Source organism: Vanacampus margaritifer, chromosome 19, assembly GCF_051991255.1.
Source record: "Vanacampus margaritifer isolate UIUO_Vmar chromosome 19, RoL_Vmar_1.0, whole genome shotgun sequence".
Taxonomy (NCBI): domain Eukaryota; kingdom Metazoa; phylum Chordata; class Actinopteri; order Syngnathiformes; family Syngnathidae; genus Vanacampus; species Vanacampus margaritifer.
The window spans coordinates 1,252,501-1,265,000 of record NC_135450.1 but is presented as its reverse complement, the minus strand read 5'-3'; the positions used below and the strand labels follow the sequence as shown (position 1 = coordinate 1,265,000).

Here is a 12,500-nt window from a genome sequence, read left to right as displayed (position 1 = left end):
AAATTAATTTGAATAATTTTCTACTGTCAGACCATACAGACAGTCTTAACATATATTACAAAAGGTTGTTTTTTTTTTAATTGGTGTTACGATTATGACAAGGTGCTAGGGGAAATTTCTAAGGGCTCCCTCGACTCAATTGTTTCTTTTCATTTAAACTTTTATGATATATTCTCACCATGGACATTCTCCTCCCACTAGTTGGAGGTGGTGGAGTCACCACAAGACTCTCTTCCTTGATGAAGTTTGGGGTCTCAGCACTCGTTCCATTCATAGAATATAGACTGTTGTCTGATGGACTGCCCTGCCTTCCATCAGACATTCCTCTTGACATGAAACTGCTTTTCCGGGCTGTCGGGAAGTGTTCACTCCCTGGAGAATCACTTGTGTCACTGAGTTCTTTATACACTCCCATTCCACTTTTCTCTCTCGGTTTATTGGTGTGGGCTGCAGGGGTCTCCATGTGGCTGGCTAATAATGTAGGTCGAGATCCGGTATACTGCAGCATGTTAGAGTTATGGGGTGCATCTGAATCATCGCTGTAAGACGACTGCATCCCAACATCCAGAGTGTGTTGCCGCTCTATAGCTCTGAGATGCCGCAGGCTCTGGATGTCTGCTTGGTTTGGCTGGTTAGACTGTGTTTTGAACTGGTTGCCACTGTTAGGCACCTGTATAAGAGGAGCTAGGGAGGTCATACTCAATAGCTGAGTTTCTTCATGAGTGGCAGATAAAACTGAGCAGACCGTTTGTGGAAGTTGCATCAGTCTTTGTGGGGAGGAATTCGGGAGTATGCAAACCTGCTGCACCATGGAGTTTTTCTTTGACCTGCACAAACTTTGAAGGTCTCCATATTTATAACCATACAAACTGTGTTTGATTTTCTTCACCCCCAGATGGAAGATCTCAAGGAGGTTGAGGAATAAAGAAACTCCGGCTATAACCAGCATGAACACCATAAAAATGGTCTTCTCTGTTGGTCGTGACACAAAACAATCCACGTTGTTGGGGCAAGGCATCCGCTCACATTTGTACAGAGGAGACAGCCCAATGCCATAGAGAGCACACTGACCTATAATAAAAAACACTTCCAACACAGATCTTGTCAAGATATGGAAAACATATGTTCGCAACAGAGAGCCCTGAAGGGGAGCTTTCCTTACTTTCTTTTGTTCATCTAGTTTTCTGAGCTCCCGCTCTATTCTCTTATGGTCAAGAACAGGTTCTGTCACCTCCAGTTCAGCTTTCAGACATGCTTTTTTTCTGTGCCTCTCCTTCTCAAGGGTCCTCAAATGGTACAATGCATGGCCCATATAGACCAACGAAGGAGAGGAGACAAATATGATCTGAAGAACCCAATAACGGATTAGAGAGATGGGGAAAGCCTGGTCATAGCAAACATTTTTGCACCCAGGTTGCTCTGTGTTGCAAACAAACTCACTCTGTTCGTCATCCCAGACGTCCTCTGCTGCAACACCAAGTACAAGCATGCGGAAAACAAAGAGGATGGTCAGCCAAATCTTTCCTACAATGGTGGAGTGAATATGGACTTCTTCTAAAATGCTTCCAAGCAAATTCCAATCCCCCATCTTCTGTCACATTTTTTTTGCTGCCAGAGAATCAAACAACATATGAAGTTTCAATGTGATTGTCAGACCATTTGTTTAAATGTTAGTTCAAAACAATATTTGAAGTTAAGAAGGTATTTTACTTACACTTATATATGGTGCTTGTCCTGGCAAATAGGGGCTCATTCATTGTTGTTCTTATTGAGAGAGAAGAGACCCTACTGTCCGGTCGTGCTGACCCTATTGCATAGCTACATAGCTGTTGGGAACTAGGTCTCCAGTTTACAATTGATCCATCATGGTGCTTTATGCCCTGAGGTTAGATCCACTACTTTTAACAGGGCACTAGATTGGAAATAGTACTAACTGACCTGTCAACATTTATAATGTTTACAGCCTCCTAATATAACTTGAAATGGAAATTCAATAACCAAGTGTGTACAACGGTGGTGGTTGTTGTTTCCCTCAATTTCATCTTTTAGCTAAGATTAACTGAGGTAAAATATTGGTATGAATCCCTTAATTTGGGGTGAACAGAAGACTTAATTTATTTTTATTGACACTTTAATGGAAGGGGATGCTGGTGTGTGTGTAACAATTGTGGCAACAGCTGTTTATCATACGCCCATGACATTTACAATGTTGTTGTGAAATAAGAATTTATAAACAGGCACAAGAATAAATAAAACTTTATTTCAATCTAAGAACTATATACATTATTCACAACACGGAATTCAATGTTTTGATATGAAAAAAGATTAATCAAATTAATCAAACGTGCTTTTTGTACGCAACACGATCCAACAAAAATGTAATTGTGGTTCTTTTGATGTTGCCAAAAAGAGACATGTAATAATACAATAATTTTTTCTTGTACGTAACGTCTTCATCCTTAAAAACAGACCTTTCTTACAAACTTTAAAAAGACAAAATATTTTACAGATTTACAATTACTTGAGGTATTGTTATCTTAAATCTGTATTAACGGCGGGATTAACTTCAACAGTTTAGATCAACAGTTTATACAGTGGATATTTCACATTTGACTGAAGGGTTTAATACTTTTAATCAAATCTGTCATTTGTGAATAAGATTTTGTGAATGCATTCTATATAAATGGGTATAGATGCATTGTCCTTGAAAAACTAACTGTTACATACATCAGTTAGACTATCGCTGGCGTCGGACTGAAACCTACTATGTCACAATTTGGTAAATTTTGTATTTTTTCACAAATCTATATGCTATTAGTCAGTCCACGTGTGGGTATTATTATTGCAAATTAATTACCAATCTAAAAGTGTTTAAAATGGTTTACTCTCTTTGATGATGCAATGTTAATGGTTAAACTGACATGCCGATTTTTGGAGTCTCGTGGAAAGTGCTGATTTTGGAGGTAAAAAGATTTGGACCAACGCCAGCGATATAACATTAACGCTGAAAATAGTAGTCAGATGGAAAGGCCAGATAATTAAAGGAATTTAGTGACTTAACAATTTAACATTCCTATAACTGATACACAACAACAACAACATGTACTGTAAGGATACCATAGCTGTACAAAAATTCCTCTTGTGTAAAGTATAAAAAATATCTCAAAAAGTAGTTGCAGGAAAACACTTCAAATGAAAACAACTTATTGTGATCAAGCCTTCATATGATCTTGCTTCTTGAAGAGCTTCATGAGTTGGTAAAATCTCTGAGCAATCTGGGAAACAAAACAAAAAAAAGAACACAGAAAAACTGTCATTTTGTACATGTTCAGTTAACATTTGAATTAAATGAACATTATTGTTGAGTAATGAGTATGCTTCAAGTATTAAAAATTTGAAATTAAAAAAAATGTTGTTTGGCCATGTTATTTAAATGCATATTACAGCCATGTAAGGCAAGGCAGCTTTTATTATACTGTATAACATTTCATAGACAAGGTAACTGGCTGATGCTTTACATAATTTAAAGTACAACAGCTTAAAAGCATTTAAAAACAAATATCTTTTAAAAACAAAGTACAGAAATAAAAGCTAGCCTCCTAAAACTACTAAAAGAACGTACTAGAGATGCAATGAAAAAAAGTAGTTTTTAACCTCGACTTAAAAACATTTGAATGTATTTATTTGAAAGGGACAATGCACATTAATCAACATTTTACAATGAAAATGTGCCCAAGTTAGCTAAGTCAAGCTAATAATTCTCATTGGGCGGATGTAAAAGACAACCTAAAATGAAAGTTATTAAAATCACGAATAAATTTCCAACAATATATAATAATATTTCACGGGTACATCTCCTGTACAGTTGATAGTACTAACTAATCTCTCTCATTCGATGAGAGTAGTTTTGACTCGACTTCAGCCACTGTTTCAGTTTTTTGTTGAAGACACTTGTATTCGTCTCCAATTTAAGTTCAGCGGGGAAAGCATTCCATAGTTTAGTTCCCTGATAGCGGAAGCAAGACTGTCTAAAAGTTGTCCTAAACTTTGGGAGCACACAGTCCCCACTTATTGAGGCTGTGGTGGTCGTCTACAGAAGCTCTGACGCCTCACCATGAGACCAGATAACAGTGGTGACCACACAGATGTACAAACATTTAAAAGACAGTTTCAAAATCTAAAAATTTAGGGTTGGGTTTAAAAAGAAAATCGAATATTATAATCGATATCGAATCAATTTTCCTTTTCAAGCTCAATCTCGATTCATAAAACCATGAACTGATTATTTAAACATTTTTTTCCTAAATTATTATTATTTTTTTTAAAGGCTTTTAAAGAACAATTTTTTTTGTATCTTACTGTTTTCTTGAAATTTACTGTTCACGTGAATTTAAAAGTATTAAAAGCAACATGCTGCTGTGCTGCACCATGTTTGCTTAGAACTAGGGATGCACCGAAATGAAAATGTTTGGCTGAAACCAAAAACCGAAAATGAAAAATGCTTGGCCGAAAACCGAAAAGGCGAAGAAAAAAAATTATGCCAACTTTTACTATCAATGCATTTATTATAATGAATTAAAATTATAATATTATTATAAAAGATTTATTTAGCACTGGCATTTTAACAAAGCACAATATAAATTGAAATGTGCCCACAACGCAGACATGTTGGCCAATGGTACAATGAACACCAAATGAGGGTTGAGCATTTTCTGGTGGTTTATTTCAGCCAGAAGACATCAAATTAATATTGCAGCAACCAGAAGACTGTATTACAAGAGGAAAACAAGGGCCACAATACCATACTATCAAGAGGAAAATGAGGGCCACCAGACCCCAAAACAAAGAGCTGACAAAGCATCAAGAAAGCATGGGCTTCCAGGACCCCCAGGCAATTCCACGGTGCATCGAGGCAGTGATTAAGGCAAAGGAAATCCAACCAACTATTGAAGATTGACATATTTTGAAAATACCATCCATCCATCTTTTTATTTCCTTGCAAAGGACTTCATAATTATGCATGGGGATTTCTTCACATTATTCAAATTTTTTGACATCCTGTTTTCATGTTTTTTATGAGCTGGAAGACCAAATAATGTAGAAATAAACAAATAAATACTTGAAACCACTTGAGTTGTGGGCCCTGAATCTATAAACTATGAAAATCTGACTTTTTGATAGAATTATAAAAATTATTCAACTTTTTGAGGACATTCAAATTTTTTGACGAGCATATGTATATTAGGCAAATATATAGTGCGGCACTATATAGTGAACTAGAAAAATTCCCGCGGAAATTTTGAATGGGACTGCAGACTCTTGCAAGGTGGAAAGCATGCGCTGAACCGTTTGCCAAATGTTGGTGTACTTTACCTCTCAATCTGTGTCAGACCACTTTTCTAGGGTGGATATTGATACGCTAGCAGTCCCATAATAAGTATTGTTTGTAGTTTTAGTAATTTTAATAGTAGTAAAATGGCCAAGATGGCCGCTGACCCAGGTGGGCGAGGGGGAGAGAGTCCTTGGCGTACCTAATCAATTGGCCAAGATGGCCGCCGACCCGGGTGGGCGAGGGGGAGAGAGTCCTTGAAGTACCAAAATAATTGGCCAAGATGGCCGCCGCCCTGGGCGAGCGGAGTGGCGAGAATCCTGGGCGTACCTAATCAGTTGGCCAAGATGGCCTCCGCCCTGGGTGGGCGGAGGGGAGCGAATCCTTGGTGTACCTAATTAATTGGCTAAAATGGCCGCCGCCCTGGGTGGGCAGAGTGGCGATAATCCAGGGTGTACCTAATTAATTGCCCAAGATGGCCGCCGCCCTGGGCGAGCGGAGTGGCGATAATCCTGGGCGTACCTAATCAATTGGCCAAGATGGCCGCCAACCCGGGTGGGCGAGGGGGAGAGAGTCCTTGAAGTACCGAAATAATTGGCTAAAATGGCCGCCGCCCTGGGTGGGCAGAGTGGCGATAATCCAGGGTGTACCTAATTAATTGCCCAAGATGGCCGCCGCCCTGGGCGAGCGGAGTGGCGATAATCCTGGGCGTACCTAATCAATTGGCCAAGATGGCCGCCAACCCGGGTGGGCGAGGGGGAGAGAGTCCTTGAAGTACCTAAATAATTGGCCAAGATGGCCGCCGCCCTGGGCGAGCGGAGTGGCGAGAATCTTTGGCGTACCTAATCAATTGGCCAAGATGGCCGCCGCCCTGGGTGGGCAGAGTGGGGATTAATTAGGTACACACCTAATTAATTGGCTAAGATGGCCGCTGCCCTGGGCGAGCGGAGTGGCGGGAATCCTGGGCGTACCTAATAAATTGGCCAAGATGGCCGCCGCCCTGAGCGAGCGTAGTGGCAAGACTGCTCCGCAAGCAGTCCCATAATAATAAACCACTGTCCTAGGTAGAATAACAATATGTGCCTGCTTGCTTCGCAAGCAGTCCCATAATAACTAGAAAAATTCCCGCGGAAATTTTGAATGGGACTGCTGACTCTTGTAAATGAGCTGAAAAATTTAAAATTTAAACGACTGGAATCGGTCAAGAAATGTGGAAGTTAACCATAATCAACATCAACTAAAAGTATCTTACTGTCCCTTTAAGAAAAATGCAAATTCACGCACACACATTTGACTTGGAGACGTCACGCACCCACATTCCATTGATATTGTATGAGAGACGCACACCTGGAACAAAAGCCTCTCACGGCTTAACGGTTCAAGATGCAGATTCAAGAAATGGCTCGTTAGAACGGCAAGGGTTTGGGGAACGCGAGCATGTTCTCACTTTATCCAAAATGAAGCAGAAAAAGGAGGCGAATTTAACATGGAAAAGATAGGCGAGTTAGTCCGACTTCTCCTCGCTTAAAGTGAAAATAAAGGTACTAAATGACACCTGAGCCAAATAAAAGAGTTTGTCTGAAAGAAGAGACTTGTCACTACAAAATGTGAGAATTTGATGTCTAGTGAGCAAAGATAGTGGCCATGGTGACGAGTTGAAGTGAAACTTTTGACTTTTGGAAATAGATTTTTTTTTTTTCCCGCCACTCAAAGCCTAATTGCTCCACAGAGTGTAATAGAAGGCTATTTCACTCACTGTCTTTGAACCCGCACAAGGGGGAGAGATTTCATTCCTTAAAATAAATTTCAACACTGAACTAAAGATGGGAAAAATTGCTACAAAGTGAGCTAAAATTCATATCGGTTGGTTAACGTATGCGCGCGCAGCGTGTCTTGGAAAAAGGTGCTTTATCTGTAATTTGTTCCCCCTTTCTCCATTCATTTCCTATGGGACTTTTTTGGGAATTGCGTCGCCATGGTAACTCGGAATTCCTAGAAAAGTAATGCCGCACCGAGTCAGATCGAGCCACATCGTTTGATACCTCATTTGTCCTGGTGCGATCTACGGTACTGGCCGCATTTTTGCGGAAAAATCTGGGGATTTTCTAGGGTGGAGAGTAATATGTGCTGCTTTCACCAGTCCCATAATAAACCCATTTCCAGCCTGCTGCTGCTGCTCCGCAAGCAGTCCCATAATAAACCCATTTCCTAGGTAGAATAACAATATGTGCCTGCTTGCTTCGCTGCTGCTGCTCCGCAAGCAGTCCCATAATGAGGGATTAGGGGATAAGGGTGCACATCCGGACACAGCCCTAGAATGTTCAACCTTCCATCTTGTGACAAACAGCCGTGCAGTAACAGCAAAATAAATGCATTTAAAATCAACACCAAAAGATCAACGTAACAAAATAACAAAGACAAAAATGAAGAACATTTTCGCTATAATAAGGAAAAAAGTATATTCCACCACACCCCCTGCTCTTCAAATTCACACCTTGTTCATTGTCCTTTTGTGTTTTGCTATTATTTGCAAGTGTTTCTTTTTTTGTACCTGATTTTATTGTGAAGTGTCTTAATAGTGTGTGGTTTTTATTGTAAGTGTATTGGGACCATGTTCCATGGTGATTTTGCACTTTGATTGATTGATTGGATTGATTGGATTAATTGATTGATTGATAATGGTCTGAAAAAAAGTATCAAATTGGGAAGGAGAAAGTCTGATGCCTCTGCGACCCAACCCATAGTGGAAGAAGATAGATGGATTTATATTGAAGATAACATCACTGCAACGAAAGCATACTTGTCTGCTCGTGACTGCGCCCTTTAAGCACTTGATGTTGCTGTAAAGACAAATTCAACTTACCTGTTCTGATGGTTTCTTAAGTTTTTCTGACAAGGCAGCGAATGTTTTGCGTGAAGCACCTTTTGTTTTCAGGTCAACGAGAATGGCTCGATCTTCATTTCTGGAATGTCATACGTGAAAAGTTTAGCTGTGTTTTCTTTGGCACCCTTGATAGCTTTTCGACTTAAATAAAACGAAATATTATGCCCATGTCTTTCATATTTATATGGGTTTTATATTAGTATTAGCAATGTTCCCCTATGTTCAGCCATCTAGCATGATTTAGAACCCCCCCCACACACACACACACACACACACACACACACACACACACACACACACACACACACACACCACCCCCCACAGTAGGAGCCTCTCAGTCTAATCACTGTCTTTGATTATTTTTCAGAATTTTTTTAAACTAAAAATAGATAATTAAAGAGATAGTTCGGGTTTTTGGACATTAATCTGTATGGCAGCCTCACCTAAAGTGGTGTGCATTGAGCACTGACTTACAGCTGACAGCATCCTGTGACACGAGATCTGGTCCGGTTTTGGTCAAGGCGAAAGTAGATGGGATCACAGAAATAAAGCGTTTTTCTTCTAAAAACTATTTGTGTTCAAAAGAGTGATACATTTGCATTACAAAACTGCACATTAGAAAAAAGTCAGACTCCATTACTGCCGGGCTCTATTATTTTGTTCATATCACTGCGTGGCGCACTGCATCCAGCTGACAGACGCGCACAAACCAAGTTGTTTGGAAGTGTTTACCTTTTTTTTTTTTTTTTCCCAGGAGAAGGAAGTGTTTACCTGATGCGAGAGAGCTAATGGAGAGCGAGAGCCATTAGTATATAACGTTACGATTGTATAAACTTTATAAGCTTGTATAACTAAGGTGTATTGTGTGTTCCTGTGTTGCACATTCTGTCTTGTATTCTTGTGTTTGAGTATTAGTGAACGCATCACACGTCTCGCGGTGGAAAAGGACTCATCCATACATTGTTAGTAACGTGTGCTAATTGGGCTTGCGAGTAAAGTTTCTTGTGTTCGTCGTTGGCTGCAGCCAACAGTAGCCGGTTGTGTGGAGATAAATAAAAAGGTGAGTTTACCAACCACGTCTGCTATGTGCAGTTTTGTGATGCAAATTTATCACTCTTTTGAACACAAATTGTTTTTAGTAGAAAAACACTTTATTTTTGTGACCCCAGCCAACTTGCCGGACTACTTTCGTCTCGACCAAAACCGACCGACCGGGTGTCGGGTCACAGGACGCTGTCAGCGGTAAGTCAGTACTGATTGTTCACCACTTTAGGTGAAGATGCCATACAGATTCATGTCCAAAAACCCGAACTATCCCTTTAATGCTGATTCATTCAATCAGACAGAGCTGACAATTGTTAGACTGTCCATTTTTTGTTACAGAAATCACTGAACATATACAGTATACTGCGGGCAGTCCTGCTGTAGTGTTCCTGACAAAATTTTGATAATATGAAAATTCAGTTAAATTGTTCTGGAAGTGAATTCCTATAGTTTTACAGCTCTGGATTACTTTAAATCACACGTGTAGTTTGGAAAAAGTGATTAACAATTTTCTGTCAAAATGTATACAATCGAGGCAAATGTAGTAATATCACGTACTAACCTGGTCCATGCCATCACCAAAGCTCCTTTTTTCTTGATGACGTTCATGGCAGACAAACTATTTGGAGATGAAGGTATTGGTTTTGATTCAACATCATTTTTGGAGCTGATGGCACTGTCTTCCATATGATTCTCTTCATCTTTTCTTGAACGCTTTGCTTTTGATTGCTCATGGTACTTTTTCCGTTTTTTACTTTTCTCACGATCCTCGTCTTTTTCTGTGATTCTACTTGTGTTCTCTTTAATTCTGACGGACCTTGATGTCTCCATTTCACGCTGCATGTCTGAAATGTTTGACACTTCTTGGCTTATCTGATTTGTTTCTGAGCTGTCTCTATTGCCTTGTACAGTACGTTTGAAAGGACTGGTGCTTTTCTGTGAATCAGAAGAAATAGTTTCTGATAGACAGCGGGGATTTGGACTGTGTTTCTCCATATGAAATGGTGGATTTGGGTTTTCATCGTTGATGAGTCCAACACCAAGAGTGTGTACTTTGCTGTTCTGCCCAAATGAAAGATCACAGCTTTTAAGAAGAGTTTCCTTGGAAGCAGTCATTTTAAAAGTTGCTTTTGGAGAAATTGCAACATTGTTTGACTCCTTCGCCACACAATCTTTTGAGGTAGTTGACATATGGTCCGAGTGTGGAGGTTCTGTTTTTAGTCTCAAATGATCTTCAGTTGTACTGGTATCACTAGATGCATCTTGACATATTGCAGTGTCTTCAGAAGGGTCAGAGAGAGATTTTATAGGTATTACATTGCATGGATGAGCATATTTATGAATCCTGTTGAACACGTGTTTTTCTTGGCTGTCGTGAGTTGCCACGTCATCTCCATTATGATCTTCTTCTGTTAGTGTTTGACTTAGGCTTTCATCTGTGGTGAGAGTAACATCTGTCTGTATATTCCCCTGACGGATCTTTAAAATGAAATGATCATTGGACTTTTCCATCACCAATGCCTGCATGGGCATATCAGGCTTCAACACAAAAGTACTGACAGCTGCTTGTGAAGCCACACTGTTGCTAGACCCAAGGCTGGAGTTGTCTGTGTCAAGGGCTAGGTGAATGTCTTGTTCAGTAGCATCTTCACCATCTAACAGAGCATCTTCACTAATGTGAGCACTGATGACACTGTCTGGGGTGGACATAGTAGGTATCCCAGACGGTTGGAGAAAGCTCAGGTGGCTGTCAGACTTAAGAGGTGATGGAATAGTAAGGGAAACTGCCAGATCTTCAGCTAGGATAGAATAGTTCCTTTGTGACAAAAAGTTGGACTGCAGTGTTGATTGATTCTCTGATGGAACCTCTAACAAGCAGCTTTCATCAAATAAAGCTGGATTTGGTGTGACCTGATGTTTGGGCTGTGGTGACATCTCCCGAGATGAAATGCTAGACCATGTAGCAATTAGTTTGGAGGGGGTATCAAATTTGGTTGTAGAAAGAAATTTTGATGGAGACTCAAATTTGTTTGGAGTTGAAACACTAATGAGTCTTTCTCCATTCTTCTTTGGAGTATTAAGGGCCAATGATGTGCTCTCTCCTGTTATTCCATTGGTTTCAAGTAAGTCTGATCCTTGCAGGAGACACTTAAATATTTCTCCCATTTGAGAATCTCTGACCAGGTTGAATGTTAAACTGGTAGCTTGCTGCTCTGTGAGTAGTTCAAAGTCACTTTTGTCAAGCATAGATGTGCTTTGAGAGGCTACCAAAGAAGTCACATTATGTTTTTCTGAAACCAAAGATTTTTTAGGAGAAAGACCTTCAACTTCTAGATCTGTATTGACACAATTACGTGTATGTACATAACTTTTTTCATTTCCTGTAGGAGTAATTCTGATATCTTTGCCTCTGCTACCTAGACCTGTTTTATGAGGAGAACCAAACGGTTTGAATTGTCTCAGAGAGCTTTGTGTACCTTTTGAATCCTTTTGAGATTGTGTTTTCCCATGGGGCAATCCCAAAACTCTTTCAGTGCCACAAGACATATTTTCTTCAGGCAAGGTTTTTGCTGGTCTACACAGGCTCTTCAGTGTCATGTAAACATCTTTGAGCAAGAAGTCAACTTGTTTATCTACAAAGACCCATAACTTTTGCTTCAGATCAACAGCTTGTTGGTCAAAGATGCGTTTTACAATACCATTGTCTGTTACTTTGTTAAACATAGACAAAATCAATACTTTCATCTTAGATTTCAGCTCCATTGCTTGACTGCAGATTTGCCCAAAATGGGCTCCATCCACAAATCCCAGAAATGACTCTCTGAAATTCTCCATTACACCAAAGAAACTCTTCTTTGGAAAGGTTTTGTGAAGCTTCATGTATTTTTTACGGATTTCCAAGCGAACCGATGTGAACATTTCCATTACTTCTTCGATTGATGAAAAAGAAGCCTTGGCTGAAGTTGGGCAAACTGTTTTAAAACGGCTCTTATTACCTGGACTTTGTGTTGATACGCTTTCTGTTGTAGTCTTTTCTTCTGACGCAAGACACATTGCTTCAGGTTTCCTTTTCAAAACATTTTCTTTATGTCTTGGCTTGTCTGCCACCTTAACCGTCTTGGTAGGATTGAGAGATGATTGTGCCTCCTCACTGCCACTTGACTTGTCCCCTTCCTCTAGGTCAGTGTCAGAAGGGTTTGAGGGCAGTTCTGATAATTTGTCATCGAAGTCCTCCTTATCGTG

General features: G+C 39.9%; 2 protein-coding genes across 3 annotated transcripts in view; both read right to left on the bottom strand.

Moving 5' to 3' along the window:
- gja10b (gap junction protein alpha 10 b) overlaps positions 1 to 1,804 on the bottom strand; it is a 19,272-nt gene extending 17,468 nt beyond the window's left edge. Inside the window, exons 1-2 of the mRNA XM_077552708.1 lie at positions 1,715 to 1,804; positions 179 to 1,608 (exon numbers count right to left, since the gene is read on the bottom strand). Coding sequence (XP_077408834.1) covers positions 179 to 1,588 — 1,410 coding nt within the window. The 5' untranslated portion in view covers positions 1,589 to 1,608; positions 1,715 to 1,804. The remainder of the gene's footprint in view (positions 1 to 178; positions 1,609 to 1,714) is intronic.
- A 436-nt stretch (positions 1,805 to 2,240) lies between these two features.
- casp8ap2 (caspase 8 associated protein 2) overlaps positions 2,241 to 12,500 on the bottom strand; it is a 31,658-nt gene continuing 21,398 nt past the window's right edge. For both annotated transcript variants that reach the window (XM_077552707.1, XM_077552706.1), the window contains exons 8-10: positions 9,820 to 12,500; positions 8,193 to 8,292; positions 2,241 to 3,275 (exon numbers count right to left, since the gene is read on the bottom strand). The exon at positions 9,820 to 12,500 is cut by the window's right edge and continues 83 nt beyond it. In XM_077552707.1, coding sequence (XP_077408833.1) covers positions 3,213 to 3,275; positions 8,193 to 8,292; positions 9,820 to 12,500 — 2,844 coding nt within the window. In that variant the 3' untranslated portion in view covers positions 2,241 to 3,212. The remainder of the gene's footprint in view (positions 3,276 to 8,192; positions 8,293 to 9,819) is intronic.